This window comes from Trichomycterus rosablanca, chromosome 20, assembly GCF_030014385.1.
Source record: "Trichomycterus rosablanca isolate fTriRos1 chromosome 20, fTriRos1.hap1, whole genome shotgun sequence".
Taxonomy (NCBI): domain Eukaryota; kingdom Metazoa; phylum Chordata; class Actinopteri; order Siluriformes; family Trichomycteridae; genus Trichomycterus; species Trichomycterus rosablanca.
The window spans coordinates 20753728-20771021 of NC_086007.1; the positions used below are offsets into that span (position 1 = coordinate 20753728).

The 17294-nt window shown below is 40.9% G+C and overlaps 1 protein-coding gene across 1 annotated transcript; it reads left to right on the forward strand.

Moving 5' to 3' along the window:
• Positions 1-322: 322 nt before the first annotated feature.
• abcg4b (ATP-binding cassette, sub-family G (WHITE), member 4b) lies at positions 323-17066 on the forward strand. The gene is made up of 15 exons (XM_063016489.1): positions 323-560; positions 4620-4737; positions 5574-5706; positions 5841-5891; positions 5978-6123; positions 7520-7643; positions 7730-7844; positions 7963-8032; positions 8239-8254; positions 9519-9617; positions 12438-12606; positions 13849-13949; positions 15284-15442; positions 15615-15733; positions 16841-17066. The coding sequence occupies exons 1-15, from the start codon at positions 323-325 to the stop codon at positions 17064-17066; spliced, it is 1884 nt and encodes a 627-aa protein (XP_062872559.1).
• The last annotated feature ends 228 nt before the right edge of the window (positions 17067-17294 follow it).

Here is a 17294-nt window from a genome sequence, read left to right on the forward strand (position 1 = left end):
GTCATCTTCTAGACCTTCATTGGTGGTCACAGGACGCTGCCCATGGGGTGCTGTTGGCTGGATATTTTTGTCACCACCACCATGTCAGTGTCACTGCAGTGCTGAGAATGATCCACCACCTAAATAATACCTACTCTATAGTGGTCCTGTGGGGGTCCGGACCACTGAAGAACAGAGTAAAAGCAGGTTTTAAAAGTATGTAGAGAAACAGATGGACTACAATTAGTGATTGTAGAACTACAAAGTGCTTCTATATGGTAAGTGGAGCTGAGATTGATTGTTGTAGTTGAGATTGATCTGTCTTCTGTGTTCAGGTCCTGGTATGGCGGCGTTATTATACGATCCTGGATCGGTCAGTTTTGCCATGGAGGACAGTGTGTGTTACGGAGGCACGCAAATACAGTCACAGGAGGTCTCGCTACTGTCCCATCTGAAGAAGATGGATAACCACATCAGTGACGCACAGAGCTTCTCGCACCTCCCCAAACGTTCTGCTGTGGACCTGGAGTTCTCCGACCTCTCCTACACGATCAGCGAGGGACCGTGCTGGAGGAAACAAAGTCAGAAATTTATTTCACTAAGGGCTGGGAAGATTTGCCATTTGGGCTTTCTCTTTAATAATGTAGTCAATTGTAGATTACTATTCTTATGGTGGGCATATACATTATACAGTCGAATCCGGTTAATTGGACCACCGGTTAATCGGACCAGCCGCTTATTCGGACCGAATCCTAAAGTACCGAAACAAAAGAACGTGAGAGCGAATAAGAAAAATAAGCCACAAGTCGCCACTTAGAGCGGATGCAAAGCGGGTCAGCGAGATATGGGAGGATTCCTGGGCTCCCCGGGAGAATTTATGCTTTTATCAAAGGTCAGGAAATCCGAAAAGTTGTGTTGACAAGAGCAAAACCAGCGGGAGGTGAACACGCCCACCACTTTCTTTCCCACAACGAAGCACCCAGTAGCCAGCAGCGTGGTTATTGGATCCATCTGCATCTCCGCTTTCCGGCGAAATGAAGTCAAGCGTAAACAAGAGTGTCCGGCAACACGTGCAAGGAATTCCCTCCTGTCAATCACGATTAAAGTCTACACGAGAAAGCTATCATTCCACTATCATTCCTTGTAACATAGGGCATGTTCGTGTAATCGGACCAGCCGGTTATTAGGACCAAAACGATCGCGTCCCGATGTGATTAACCGGATTCGACTGTATTACCAAAATAATGTGGACGCATGACAATAAGCTTGTTGGACAGCCTGTTCTAAAACCATTGGCAGTATTAATGAGTGGCTACACCCAAATCCTCTATTTGCCACACAGCCGGCCTACTAATGGAAAAGCTTTCAACAAGATTTTGGGTTGTGTTTTCAGACATTTGAGCCCATTTAGTCAACAAGCAGCCTGGCTTGCAATCAGTATTCCAATTTATCCCATTATTGTTGGGTAGGATTGAGGTCAATGCTCTTTTAAAGGGAAATAAAAAACATATACAGTGTGTTAACAAAGATCCATTCACAAATAGTTTACATCAATATACACTATATTGCCAAAAGTATTCGCTCGTCTGCCTTCACACGCATATGAACTTGAGTGATGTCCCATTCTTAATCCATAAGGTTTAATAAGATGTTGGCCCACCCTTCGCAGCTATAACAGCTTCAACTCTTCTGGGAAGGCTTTCCATAACGTTTAGGATTGTGTTTATGGGAAATTTTGACCATTCTTCCAGAAGCGCATTTGTGAGGTCAGACACTGATGTTGGACGAGAAGGCCTGGCTCGCAGTCTCTGCTCTAATTCATCCCAAAGGTGTTCTAATCGGGTCTATTCTAGAGTCCAGTAGCGGCGTGTTTTACACCACTGCATCCGACGCTTTGCATTGCGCTTGGTGATGTAAGGCTCGGATGCAGCTGCTCGCCCATGGAAACCCATTCCATGAAGCTCTCTACACACTGTTCTTAAGCTAATCTGAAGGCCACATGAAGTTTGGAGGTCTGTAGCGGTTGACTCTGCAGAAAGTTGGTGACCTCTGCGCATTATGCGCCTCAGCATCCGCTGACCCCGCTCTGTCATTCTACGTGGCTACCACTTCGTGGCTGAATTGCTATCGTTCCCAATCGCTTCCACTTTGTTATAACACCACTGACAGTCGACTGTGGAATATTTAGTAGTGAGGAAATTTCACGACTGGACTTGTTGCACAGGTGGCATCCTATCATGGTACCACACTGGAATTCACTGAGCTCCTGAGAGCAACCCATTTTTTCACTAATGTTTGTAGAAGCAGTATGCATGCCTAGGTGCTTGATTTTATACACCTGTGGCCATGGAAGTGACTGGAACACCTGAATTCAATTATTTGGATGGGTGAGTGAATACTTTTGGCCATATAGTGTATGTCACAACCTGGAATTTGTATCAACATGATGTTATATGTTTTTGGACTTCCAGTATGGATTTTACTTTCAATGATAACCCTGTTTTCCTGCCTATTGACCCATCCTAAAGATTATGGTTATGTGTGGATTTGCCCCGTAAATACTGTATTATACAGAATATTCAAACTGCTGTCCTGCTTCCACCTGTTTAGGGTGTATTCCCTCCTTGAAGCTAATGTTACTGGGTGGCATTAAACGATTTGTGACCCTGAACAGGATGAAGCAAATACCCAAGATAATTATTTTCTAATTTGTGATTACTTACATGACACCTGCCAGCTCCTTCTTGTACTTCAGCCCTATCAGAAGGAAGATAACTTGTTGAATGTGTCTCCTCTCACAGCATTCATCTATAAGTAATAAGCTATAAAATAAAAGATGACCCTGATAAACCAATAACTTTCGTCTTAAACTTTTGACTCTTCAGTTCAGTGGGAAGAGCACCAGACACAGGTTACATTTGGTTCACAGTGGGATGTATGAAAATGCATCCTGATTGGATTATAGAAATCCTGGTTTGATTTATCTTGTGTTTACCTATGCAGATCAGGGTTTAGAGCTCTGTAGCCGCTCAGGTGGCGCAGTGGCAAAAACACACGCTGGAACCAGAGCTGTGATCTCGAATACATCATATCGAATCTCAGCTCTGTCTTGCCGGCTGAGGCTGAGCGGCCACATGAACAACGATTGGCCTGTTGTTCAGATATGGGCGGGACTAAGTCTGACAGGGTCTCTCTCTCATGACTGGTGCAATTACAACTTCTGCTGGCTGATTGATGGCGCCTGCACAGAGATGAGAAAAGAGTGCTCTCAGGGTGTGTCCCTCCGTACACGCAGCTAAGCTGCACTGCACTCGTCAAAGTGTAGGTGATAAGAGGCGTACGGCATGCTGCCCACGTGTCGGAGGGGGCGTGGGTTAGCTTCGTTCTCCTCAATCAGAGCAGAGATCAACATTGATGAAGAGAAGGCATGATGCAATGGGGCAATTGGACGTGCTAAAAAGTTGGATCCTAAAACCAGGACTGCTGACTTCAATAAGGGGTAAACAGGTAATAATTTAGGCAAAGCTAAGCTACATTATGAAGCCAAGATTTGGGACCAAAGAATTGTGAATACCCAACACCCTTTTCTTGCGGGGCTGACTTTTATCTCTTACTAGATTACCTCTGGGAAAAGTCAGCGTACCTTTTGTACTCTTACTCCTGAGTAACAGTATACCACTTGATATTTTCACTGTAGATGCCAAATGCTTTAGTAATTATAAACATTCATTCCAAAAAACAAGCTGAGACAAGAGCATCTAATTGCTGAGTTGCATCACTTTTCTATTTATCAATATTTAATTTTCAAACTGAAGACACCAATGGAAGCATAGTGCCCAAATTTAAATTGAATGGCTACACTAACTGGATGTGACAGAAAGAAAAAGCTACCACTGAAAACCTCAAGTGACAGCAAGATTTGGTAGCAGCAGGCACTGAAGTGACAGGTTGCACAGTTCTCCATGCCCAAACTCCAGGTTGTACACCTCATCTGACCCAAAAGCACAAGAAACATCTGTGTCAATATGTTCAAAACTATATAATTAAGCCACAAATGTTTTGGGATACTGTTCTGTGGAGGGATGAAACAATCTGTATGTCTGGAGAAGAAAGAATAAAGCATATGCTGAAGAGAACACCCTGCCTACAGTGGCATATGGTAGTGACTCATGATGCTCTGGGGTTGCTTTGCTTCTTCTGGCACCCAAAACCAGCAGCGTGTGGAGGGCAAAATGGATTCAATCAAGTATCATGAAATCCTTCTGGGAGGAAACTGAAGCTTAGGCATCAATGGACCTTTCACCAGAACAGTGGACCCAAGCATACCTCAAAGTCCACCAAGGCTTGATGTCAGAAAAAGTCCTGGAAGATTCTGGAGTGGTCGTCACAGTTGTCTGACTTGAACACCATAGAAAATCTTTGATGGGAGTTGAAGATGGTGGTTGCAGCAGGCAATCCCAAGAATATAATTGGGTTGGTGGCCATTGCCCATGAGGAATGAGCATAGATTCCTCTATACCTCTATACGCTCCTAGAAGCTGGTGTCTGGCCATGTATCATGTTTGCAACAGGTCATGTTTTAAGACAGCACTACCTTTGTGAAATGAGAACAGTGGGAAATAAAGCCTTTTATCCTGCAGGTTACAAGGCCTTACTCAAGGGTCTCTCTGGGTGGTTCTGTAGCCGGGAGCTGATTGGCATCATGGGGCCTTCAGGAGCTGGAAAGTCCACTTTGATGAACATCCTGGCTGGCTACAGGTAAGTAATTTTAATCCAGGCATACACTGATCAGCCATAACATTACAACCACCTCATTGTTTCTACACTTACTGTCAATTTTATCAGCTCCACTTACCATATAGGAGCACCTTGTAGCTCTACAATGACTAACTGTAGTCCATCTATTTCTCTACATACTTCTTCAATGGTCAGGACCATCACAGAGCAGGTATTATTTAGGTGGTGGATCATTCTCAGCTCTGCAGTGTTAGTGTGTGTTGTGCTGGTATGAGTGGATCAGACACAGCAGCGCTGCTGGAGTTTCTAAATGCCGTGTCCACTAACTGTCCACTCTATTAGACACTCCTACCTAGTTGGTCCTCCTTGTAGATGTAAAGTCAGAGACGATCGCTCATCTATTGGTGCTGTTTGAGTTGGTCATCTTTTAGACCTTCATCAGTGGTCACAGGACGCTGCCTACAGGGCGCTGTTGGCTGGATATTCTCAATCCAGCAGTGACAGTGAGGTGTTTAAAAACTCCATTACCATTTCTGTGTCTGATCCACTCATACCAGCACAACACACACTAACACACCACCACCATGTCAGTGTCACTGCAGTGCTGAGAATGATCCACCACCCAAATAATACCTGCTCTGTAGTGGTCCTGGGAGAGTCCTGACCATTGAAGAACAGCATGAAAGGGGGCTAACAAAGCATGCAGAGAAACAAAAAGTGCTTTTATATGGTAAGTGGAGCTGATAAAATGTACAGTGAGTCTAAACAAGGAGGTGGTTTTAATGTTATGGCTGATCAGTGTATATTTGTATTGAAACGATCCAGGTTGAAATGATAAAATGTTACATTTTCTGTAGAGAAACTGGAATGACTGGACAAATCCTGGTCAATGGAAAGCCCAGAGATCTTCGCACCTTTCGCAAAATGTCCTGTTACATTATGCAGGAAGACAAACTGCTGCCCCACCTTACAGCTCAAGAGGCCATGATGGTGAGACGTTAGTCACGTTTATATGTAGTTTAGTTACTTTACTGGATTTGAATATATTCATGTGTACACTTTAATTTAGGATAGTCCAAATGAAATTCAGTAGCACTGTAAAGGTACTGACATTGCCATTCCAGGTGTCCGCCAACCTGAAACTCACTGATAGCGCTGAAGTGAAAAAAGAACTGGTGAGTGCTTCACTAATGGGTTTTTGTGCATTTACACTAAATTTGTTCCAGTTCCTCAATTTACATTTAATATTTGTGTGTAAAAGGTTCGAGAGATTCTGACAGCTCTTGGACTTCAGGCTTGTGCCCATACTCGCACCGTCTCTCTTTCTGGAGGGCAGTGTAAGAGACTGGCCATTGCCCTTGAGCTGGTGAACAACCCTCCAGTTATGTTCTTTGATGAGCCCACAAGGTAAAACTGTATCCCGATCCAGCGCCGTTGAGCTAACAAAGTAGTCTAAATAAATATAATTACATTATTACATACAGTACTTTACATAGGTATGAGCATATTTATAATTATTAATACACAGCACCTGTTAGTAGGTGGGATATATTAGGCAGCAAGTGAACATCTTATCCTCAAAGTTGATGTGTTACAAGCAGAAAAAATTGGCAAGCGTAAGGATTTGAGTGAGTTTGATAAGGGCCAAATTGTGAGGGCTAGACAAGTGGGTCAGAGCATCTCCAGAACTGCAGCTCTTGTGGTGTGTTCCCAGTCTGCATTTGTCAGTATCTATAAAAAGTGGTCCAAGGAAGGAACAGTGGTAAACCGGTGACAGGGTCATATGCGGCCAAGGCTCATTGATGCACGTGGGGAGCGTGCTTTGGGCAATGTTCTGCTGGGAAATCTTGGGTCCTTCCCTCCATGTAGATATTACTTTGACATGTACCACCTACCTAAGCATTGTTGCAGACCATGTACACCCTTTTATGGAAACAGTATTCCCTGATGGCTGTGGCCTCTTTCAGCAGGATAATGCGCCCTGCATGCCACAAAGCAAAAATGGTTCAGTTTGGTTTGAGTTTGAGGTGTTTACTTGGTCTCCAAATTCCCCAGATCTAAATCCAATCAAGCATCTGTGGGATGTGCTGGACAAACAAGTCCAATCCATGGAGGCCCCATGTCGCATCTTACAGGAGTTAAAGGATCTGCTGGTAACATCTTGGTGCCAGATACCACAGCACACCTTCAGGGGTCTAGTGAAGTCCATGCCTCAATGGGTCAGGGCTGTTTTGGCAGCAAAAGGGGAATCAACACAATATTAGGAAGGTGGTCATAATGTTATTAATATTTTGTGCCCAGTTTTAAAGTAGCTTTAGGGACTTAAACCATATTTGTCCTAAAGGCGTTTTGGATGTTCTTTCCATATTCACATGGGTTAGCACCCTATGCTTCCTGGTGGCGCCGATACCATCATAACTTATTAGAATGAATAAATGAAAGGATAAAAACACAGAATTATGAATAGAATATTTAAATACCAATCAATATTGCATGTATAGTATTAACATAATGAGATGGGGGTGGTCCGGTGGCGCAGTGATCCATTACACTACCCCACCACCGCTGAGATCCAGGTCCGAATCTCTGGGAAGCTATCTGCTGGCTGGAAATCTACATAGATATCATTGGATATGCTTGTGATTAGGGTATGGCCAAAGTTTCTGCCTTGTACACAGTGTTCCTCAGTGGGACCAGACCCACCACAACCCTGATCAGAAAGAATCAGTTCATATAAATAAGTTGAATGCTTCATAATTCACATAACTTTATTTTTCTTTCTCTTCTCTTCTGATGGTGTCAGTGGTCTAGACAGCGCCTCGAGTTACCAAGTAGTCTCACTGATAAAATCTCTAGCCCAGGGAGGACGCACCATAATCTGTACCATTCACCAGCCCAGCGCTAAACTCTTTGAGATGTTTGATAAGGTGATAAATCTGTTTTAATTTTACGTGAAGGATTTATGCACTTTTGATTGATCGGTACATCAACATTGTTCTTTCTGCCTCTCCAGCTTTATATACTGAGTCAGGGCCAGTGTATATACAAGGGTTCTGTGCCATACCTCATTCCTTATCTAAGAACTCTGGGTTTGCACTGTCCCACATATCACAATCCTGCCGATTTCAGTAAGTTTTGTTTCTTTTTGTTTAATTTTGAATCCAGATTATCACTGTTTTAAGTACTAATAACTATTGACGCTGCAATATTCCAGCTTAATGGCTTCTGTATGTTTTTTGTGTTTAGTCATTGAAGTGGCATCAGGAGAGTATGGTGATATAAACCCAGTTTTATTTGAAGCCGTGCAAGGTGGAATGTGTGCCCTGGGGGAGATAAACTGCTATAGCGACTCTTCAAGACCCTTTCCTGAACATGTAAGTGACAAGACTTAGAAGTAGATAAACAGGGTTTGAGCCCAATATATTTCATGTTTTGTCTGGTCAACTTTATTTCATTTGTTCAATATACCTCCATTCTTGCATTTCAGGCCTGCAACACATTCCAAAAAAAGTCTCAATTTAGGGCTAGTAATGAGGTGAAAAAACTAAATAATGATGTGATTCCAAACAGGTGATGTCAACAGGTGATTGTAATCATGGTTTAGTACAAAAGCAGCATCCAGGAAAGGCTGAGACTCTGACAAGCAAAGATAATCAGAGGATCTCCAGTTTAACAACAAATGTACCTCAGGGAAAGATTGGAATGGATTTGCATATTTCTCCCTCTACAGTGCATAATATCTTTAAACCATTCAAGGAATTGGGAGGAATTTCAGTGCGTAAAGGCCAAGGGTGCAGACTTAAGCTGAACTCCTGTTATCTTCGATCCCTCAGACGGCACTGCACCAAAAACCACCACTCAACAATAGCTGATATAACCACATGGGTGAGGGATTACTTTGGCAAACCTTTGTCAAGCACTACAATACAGAGTTACATACACAAATGCCACTTAAAACTTTACTGTGCAAAAAAAGAAGCCTTATGTTAACCATGTTCAGAAGCGGCGTCGACTTCATTGGGCTCTGAGGCATCTAGGATGGACCATCACACAGTGGAAACGTGTATTGTGGTCAGATGAATCAGCATTCCAGGTCTTTTTTGGAAAAAATGGATGCTGTGTACTCTGGACCAAAGATGAAAAGGACCATCCAGACTGTTATTAGCAACAAGTCCAAAAGCCAGGGTCTGTCATAGTATGGGGCTGTGTCAGTGCCCTTGGCCAAGGTCATTTACACTTCTGTGATGGCAGCATTAATGCAGAAAAGTACATTGAGATCTTAGAGCAACATATGCTGCCTTCAAGATGTCATCTTATCCAGGGCAGGGACGTCCATGCATTTTTCAACAAGACAATGCAAAACCACATGCTGCACACATTACAAAGGCATGGCTGCGGAAGTAGAGGGTACGGGTACTGGACTGGCCTTCCTGCAGTCCTGACCTTTCCCCAATAGAGAACGTGTGGAGAAAAAATGCAACAATGACGATCACGTACTGTTGCACATCTTAAGACGTGTTTGCAGGAAGAACGGGACAAAATAAAAGCTGAAACACTAAATCACTTCGATGCCAAAACGTCTTTTAAGTGTGGTGAAAAGGAATGGCAACATTACAAAGTGATAAATTCTTTATTGTCCCAACTTTTTTTGTAATGTGTTGCAGGCCTGAAATGCAGGAATGGATGTTTACTAATAAATGAAATGAAGTTGACCAGACAAAACATGAAATATCTCAGGTTCATCCTGTCTGCAATCAAATAAAAGTCACGTCTTCTTTGATGTATTCTGTTTGTCTTGGCAGGACTCAGCACATGTGGAGAGTCATACATTCGCAACAAGCAGTTTGACTCAGTTCTGGATCCTCTTCAAGAGAAGTTTCATAACAACATGCAGAGACCAAGTATGTGACTCATCTTATCTATACCAGTAAAATTCTAAACATACTGTATAACAGCGTTCACAGATGATGCAGTTGTTGTATTATTATTGTATCTACAGTTTGCATATACTTGTAAAGGATGGTAAAGAAGGTAAAGGTCTTTGCATTTCAATTGTCTAGAACTCATTTCATGAATTTGAGTTTTTTCATATGTTTTGTGTGTGGTGTTGTTGTTTTTTTAGTTTTGTTTAGTTTTATTTAATGAACAATGGGGGCCAAAAGTATGTTCCTTACATTTACTTAAAATTTTATTTTATTGCAGACAGGATGAACCTGGGATATTTCATGTTTTGTCTGCTTCATTTCATTTGATTATATATCAACATTTCTGCATTTCAGGCCTGCAACACATTCCAATAAAGTTGGGATGGGGGCAATTTAGGGCCAGTAATGAGGTGAAAAAACTAAATCATGTGATTCCAAACAGGTGATTGTAATCATGGTTGAGTCTTTGATGAGCAAAGATGATCAGAGGATCTCCAGTTTGTCAACAAATGCGTGAGAAAATTATTAAAACAATGTACCTCAAAGAAAGATTGGAAGGGATTTGCATATTTCTCCCTCTACAGTGCATAATATCATTAAACAATTCAAGGAATCTTGAGGAATTTCAGTGCATAAAGGCCAAGGGTGCAAGCTTAAGCTAAACGCCCGTGATCTTTGATCCCTCAGACGACACTACATCAAGAACCTCCACTCAACAATAGCTGATATAACCACATGGGCAAGAGATTACTTTGGTAAACCTTTGTCAGGCACTATAATACAGAGTTACATGCACAAATGCCACTTAAAACTTTACTGTGCAAAAAAGAAGCCTTATGTTAACCATGTCCAGAAGCGGCGTCGACATCGGACTCGGAGGCATCTACGATGGACCATCACACAGTGGAAACGTGTATTGTGGTCAGATGAATCTTTGGAAAAATGAAACTAAAATGCAGCAATGGATGTTTATTAATAAACATAAATGAAATGAAGTTGACCAGATAAAACATAAAATATTTCAGGTTCATCCTGTCTGCAATCAAATAAAAGTCAAAGTAAATGTAAGAAACTCTGTAAACAACTTTTTTTGATTTGGGGTTGTATGATTTGTAATAAAACACACTGTATTGAGTTTGAAAACAATGCAAAATAGAAGCATTAGTGGTCTCAAACTGAGTACAGATTAATAATTGCATTTAACTTCAGTAGGGCTTATTTGGCCCGATTTATTGAAAGGTACACAGAACAGTGGTCTCCTGTCCAAGAATGAAGGGCAACCCAAACTGTCTTCTTATGCTGAGATAACATTTGCCTGGATGGTTAGATGTAATCCAAGAATCACCGAGTCACTGCCATAGGCTAAAAGCTCCAAAACAGCTTCAATATGTTAAAATTCAAGTCTGTCACAAAGAAAAAAGAGAATGGGTAAAGCTAGTTGGTTCCAGAAGCTTCTAGTTACACTGCCTGTCTAAAAAATGTGTAAAATGATTCCTTAACGCTCCCTGATCCCTTTTATAATTTGAGCCTGAGGTATATTGGCATTGTAGTACTAAAATATGCCCATGATGTCAGGTAAGAAAAACTATTAATTGATGGGATTACCTGGTCATTCAGTACATTCAGATAGTCAGCTGAGTCCAATCTTTATGCTCCCTAGCTAATAAAGGCCATTTTCAGACTAGCCTTACTGACTAGTGGTTTTCTTTTGGACACACAGCTGTTTAGTCCCAATCGTTGAGTTCTTGTTGCACTGAGCATGTAAAAATGCTCTTACTTACTTACGTATTAAACTTAGCCATGAGTTCTACTGTCACCAAGCTTCTAAGTGATCAGTAATCATGGTCATTCAAGATGTTATCCAACCATGTTTCATTGGTTGGTTTCAAAGTTGACGGTTCACGTCTGTGCTACCAGGTTTTTATAACGTTAAAAGAATGATAATTGCATCACTGCTGTAATTATCCAGTCACATGCTTTTAAATATGGGCTTACTTAAATCCAAACTGTGGGCCATTCAAGTGGCACAGCTGTTAAAAACACACGCTGGAACACCAGAGCTGGGGACCTCGAATACATCGTATTGAGTCTTAGCTCTGCCTGCCGGCTGGGCTAAGAAGCCACATGAACAACGATTGGCCTGTTGTTCAAATAGGGGTGGGATATTAAAGCCGGATAGGGACTCTGTCATAACTAATGCAATTACGACCTCTGCTGGCTGATTGATGCCGCCTGCACAGAGATGAGAAAAGAGTGCTGTCAGGGTGTGTCTCTCCGTACACAGTGCTGATCCGCATACGGCTGCTGCCCACACAATTTTCTATAATAGATCATTAAAGAAGGTGCCGTATGTATATTTTAATCAGCATAACAAGAGCAGTTGCACAAGTTATTGAAATCCTCAGACTACCATGTTGTACATTGGGGTATGACACTTTTTTTACTACCATTAGATACACTATATGACCAAACTATTTGGACATCTGACCATGACCATGAGCTTGTTGGACATCCCATTTAAAAAACAAATGGTATTAAACAGACTGACCTCAAGAAACCTCAATTGATGTTCCAGTTCATTTCAAAGCTGTTCAATGAGGCTGAGGTCAGGGCTCTGTGCAGGCCACTGAAGTTTCTTTAAACCAAGCTTCCCTAAACTGTTACTGCAAAGTCAGAACTTCCTTTATATAACTGAAATAAGAAGAGGTGTCTTAATACTTTTGTTCACATAGTGTTGCTTTCGTTGTAATGACTCTTACAATTAATACAATGTTATTACTTTTATTTGTCTGTTAGGTGTTGACACACTTACGGTTGATGTCACACATTTTTATTGGAGTGCTGATAGGACTGCTATACCTCAACATTGGCAACGATGCCAGTAAAGTGTTCAACAACACTGGATTCCTTTTTTTCTCTATGCTGTTCCTTATGTTTGGAGCCCTAATGCCTACAGTGCTTACATGTAAGTAGAGAACAAGCAAATAGTACAGTAGAAATTTCATCATTACTTTCTAGTACAGAGGTTCTGAACCCTGTGGCATGTGGGCTTGTGAAACAGTAATTTATGCCTTTTGTTATTAGTTTATTGTGGTATTTATGAATTCAGGACATAAATGTTTGTCATATATACACTGATCAGCCATAACAATAAAACCACCTTCTTGTTTCTACACTTCTACACTTGTCCAATTTGTCAGCTCTACAATTACTGACTGTAGTCCATCTGTTTCTCTACATACTGTTTTTGCCAGCTTTCACCCTGTTCTTCAATGGTCAGGACCCCCACAGAACCACCACAGAACAGGTATTATTTAGGTGGTGGATCATTCTCAGCACTGCAGTGACACTGACATGGTGGTGGTGTGTTAGTGTGTGTTGTGCTAGTATGAGTGGATCAGACACAGCAGCGCTGCTGGAGTTTTTAAACACCTCACTGTCCCTGCTGGACTGAGAATAGTCCACCAACCAAAAATATTCAGCCAACAGCGCCCCGTGGGCAGCGTCCTGTGACCACTGATGAAGGTCTAGAAGATGACCAACTCAAACAGCAGCAATAGATGAGCGATCGTCTCTGACTTTACATCTACAAAGTGGACCAACTAGGTAGGAGTGTCTAATAGAGTGGACAGTGAGTGGACACGGTATTTAAAAACTACAGCAGCGCTGCTGTGTCTGATCCACTCATACCAGCACAACACACATGAACACACCACCACCATGTCAGTGTTACGGCAGTGCTGAGAAGGATCCACCACCTAAATAATACCTGCTCTGTAGTGGTCCTGGGACAGTCCAGACCATTAAAGAACAGCATGAAAGGGGGCTAACAAAGCATGCAGAGAAACAGATGGACTACAGTCAGTAATTGTAGAATTACAAAGTGCTTTTATATGGTAAGTGAAGCTGATAAAATGGACAGTGTAGAAACAATGAGGTGGTTTTAATGTTATGGCTGATCAGTGTATGTTAAGCTGCAGATATTGCTGCTTGTGCCACTCACACACATGTAGTTTTGAATCATTGGATCATTTTATTGGATATGTACTAAATGACTAGGTATACTATTTTGGCTCTTATTTAACTGGGTAAAAATCTAATGATGTTTTAGGTCAAATTTAAGCACACATATGAAACATTCTAATAATTCAAGCAATATAATACTAGGAAAGTAAAAAAAAAAAAACAGAGTTATATTTGTTTTCAGTTCCACTGGAGATGTCAGTGTTTCTGAGAGAACATCTGAACTACTGGTACAGTCTAAAGGCCTTTTATCTAGCCAAGACAATGGCAGACATTCCATTCCAGGTAAGTGAACAAACCGTCTTGTATTACCATTTGTTTGATGTGAGCTGGGATTGTTTTAGAACAAAAAGGTTGCATTTCAGCATGATCCAACCATAGCAGAGGCATGCCAGTACAGAAAATGGGTCTTGAGGCTAAAGGTAAAGTTTGGTGCCACCCCAAAATGTCAAAGCTATTAAGCTATAAAGTTATTTAATTGACACCTACTTAGGACATAGTTATATGTTACATAGTTCAAGTGTCTAATCATTAAGCGAAAGTCATTTATGATGATGCCATCATGGGCATCAATAGTGATTTGGCCCCTCAGTATGACTCCAGTCTTCTAGAAAGGCTATTAGGTTGATTTTGTGGCTATTGCTACCAGTTAAAGTCCATCAGTTGACTTAACTAACTTATCCCAAACATGTAGGATGGGGTTGAGGTCTCAGTTTGGAAATTGATATTAAGCGCTCTAACCAAGCACTAACAGTATGTGTGCTACATTATGGCCAACATAATGTTGACACCTGACCATGAGCGTGTTGGACATCCCATTACAATACCACTGCCTTTAATAAAGATGTGAGTGTAAGGCCTTTTAAATAGAATGTTATGCCCATTTAGTCAAAAATAGGTCATGGCTTGCAATCAGTTCATCTAATTCACCACAAAGGTGTTTGATGGGATTGAGTTGATGGGTCCTCCACACCACAGTTCATGTGGGAACTTGAAAGAGCCTTTCTAAAGCTTGCCACCAAGTTGAAAGCATTTTCATTTTATACAATTGGCATAATATGCCTGGATGTGGCTGAAACATCTTAATTTAATATTATGGAGACATTCCTACTTCAATACAGCACTAATAGTTGACCTCTGTTGTTGTAACATGGCAGTCAAGATAGAAAGGGTCTGCATATTTTGGCCATTACATGTATAGTACATGTATAGTTCAGAAATAGTACATGTTAAAATGTGGTTAACTGTTCAACTGCCCTTATTGATTACATTAATGCTGTAGAAATGGCTTAATTCTCCAGAGTGACTCTCCATATAGCCTTCCCTCCGTCAAACACATCTAATTGTGTATATTGAGAGCCTGACCAGACTGGTGGCACAGCTCAAACTCAAACCCACGTCTCTGCTGTGCTCTAGCGCATTAGACTGTGTCTGCAAATCAAGCACACAACAGACTTTAAATATAATGTATTTATTGTGTGTTAATTGGTATGAAGCAAAATCCTAGTTTAATGTGTCTTGCTCATAATTACTGTCAAACTCTATGCTAGTCTATGCTTAGGGTTCTTGGGATCTAGAAAATAAAAAGCTCCTAAATTTGTTGTCTATCTCTTTTCCAGGTAATTTGTCCTATTATGTACTGTAGTATAGTGTACTGGATGACCGAGCAGCCCCCAGAGGCCAGTCGCTACTTACTCTTTATTGCCCTGTCCATTTGCACTGCTCTAGTAGCTCAGTCCCTGGGTCTCCTCGTGGGTGCTGCTTCCACCTCACTTCAGGTACTTACTTAAAACAGTTTTCAAAGTATTGAAGTATTTGTTTTCCATGTAACACTTAAGGTTAATTGTTTAGTCTGATGCATTTGTTTCGTCTGATGCGTTTGTTTAGTCTGATGCGTTTGTTTAGTCTGATACATTTGTTTGTTATACATGATATACATTTTTCTCACAGGTGGCCACATTTATTGGTCCTGTCACAGCCATTCCAGTCCTTCTTTTATCAGGTTTCTTTATCAACTTTGACACCATTCCAAAGTACCTGCAATGGAGCTCTTATGTTTCATATGTTCGGTATGTTCTTTAGTGTATAATTCATACATAAACCTGAATATGTCATTTTATTGATAAAGTATGTAGAATAATACATTACTTACTTTAAAATATATAATTAGGCCAGGACAGGCCATTCATTGTCTGTTCTACCATCTATCATGGTCACGGTGGGTCTGATTTACTGGGTAAAAGGCAGCTAAAGACCCAGTTTTAACCCTAATTGTAGCAGAGATGTTCACGAGTCACAAAATACGAGTCCGAGTCAAGTCACAAGTCTTTAGGCTAGAGTCTGAGTCAAGTCACAAGTCTTTAGACTAGAGTCCGAGTCAATATAATATACACAAAAGTACACAAAAATATACTGGAAATGTAACATATATATATATATATATATATATATATATATATATATATATATATATATATATATATATATATATATAAACAAATAATATGTACGTTCAGATTAAAAAAACAACAACAGATTAGAAACTGTATTTTGCTGTTTTACTTAGTGTCTTTACTTTCCTAGTCATTGTGCAAATGAATGTAATTTCGATACTAACCACTGCTTACCTTAGCTTATGTTCTTCCAGATGCTATTAAATTAATAACCGTGTGTCCCATTAGGACAATCCGTTATTTTGTAAATGTGCTTATAATTAAAAACCTCCAAACTTTTCCCGGTTGTGAAGTAAAACACAAACTCATTAGAAAGCCAATCAAGCGTTTCATCGACACATCATCTGTGTGACGCAAACTAAATAAATGCAAATAACAGCATTTCTTACTAAAAATTTAAATCAGAAGGTCTGATTGGTTCCGAAAGCGGTCTTTCAACCATTAGGGCCAGTTCTGTAGGAGCGTTCCATTCACCCAGTTGTTTCTGTGAAGTGCATTACATAGGGTATTCTACCATTTTAAGTGAGATTCCAATTCAAAGGTAACAAATATGTTAAAACGAAGTGTATATAGAATTGTCACACGTAACTAATGTTAATGCATGCTGATGCTAGGGACTCTTGTTGTTTATGAGTCATTTTTTTTGCGAGTCATGAGTCCGAGTCATTTGAAACGAGTCCCCATCTCCCCAGTTGTAGTAATCATTTATTTTCTTCTGCACAGATATGGCTTTGAGGGGGTCTTACTCTCTATCTATGGAATGAACCGCTCTGAACTTGAATGTCCCGGAAACGTCTGCAGGTTTCAAAAACCAGAAGAAGTGCTACAGTTGTTAGATGTACAGGATGGCAAGCTCTATATGGACTTCATCATACTAGCCATTTTCTTTACCATTTTCAGATTCGTCACGTACCTGGTGCTGCGGTACAAAATTAAGTCTGAGCGATGATGTTCATTTAAATCGCTGTGTCTTGATTGAGCTGTGATCCAACCTTGCATTTCCAGGTCCTGTGCTATGTTGCCAAAGTGTACCATGAATTGAATTGGAAGGTGTCTACTCAGGAAATTCTCATTCATCACTGGAGTGCCTTTAATTCTGACGCAGGGGGTTTATTCCTTTTTTAATTGTGCTGCAGTTCTGCTTGATCACCGCAGCAGCCTGTTTTAAAGGTATTGC

Coding starts and splice junctions, on each gene's coding strand:
- abcg4b (XM_063016489.1), top strand. CDS start 323: ATGGCGGCGTTATTATACGATCCTGGATCGGTCAGTTTTGCCATGGAG. Junction 7,644..7,729: donor TCTTTGAGATGTTTGATAAG/GTGATAAATCTG, acceptor CTGCCTCTCCAG/CTTTATATACTGAGTCAGGG. Junction 9,618..12,437: donor TAACAACATGCAGAGACCAA/GTATGTGACTCA, acceptor TTTGTCTGTTAG/GTGTTGACACACTTACGGTT.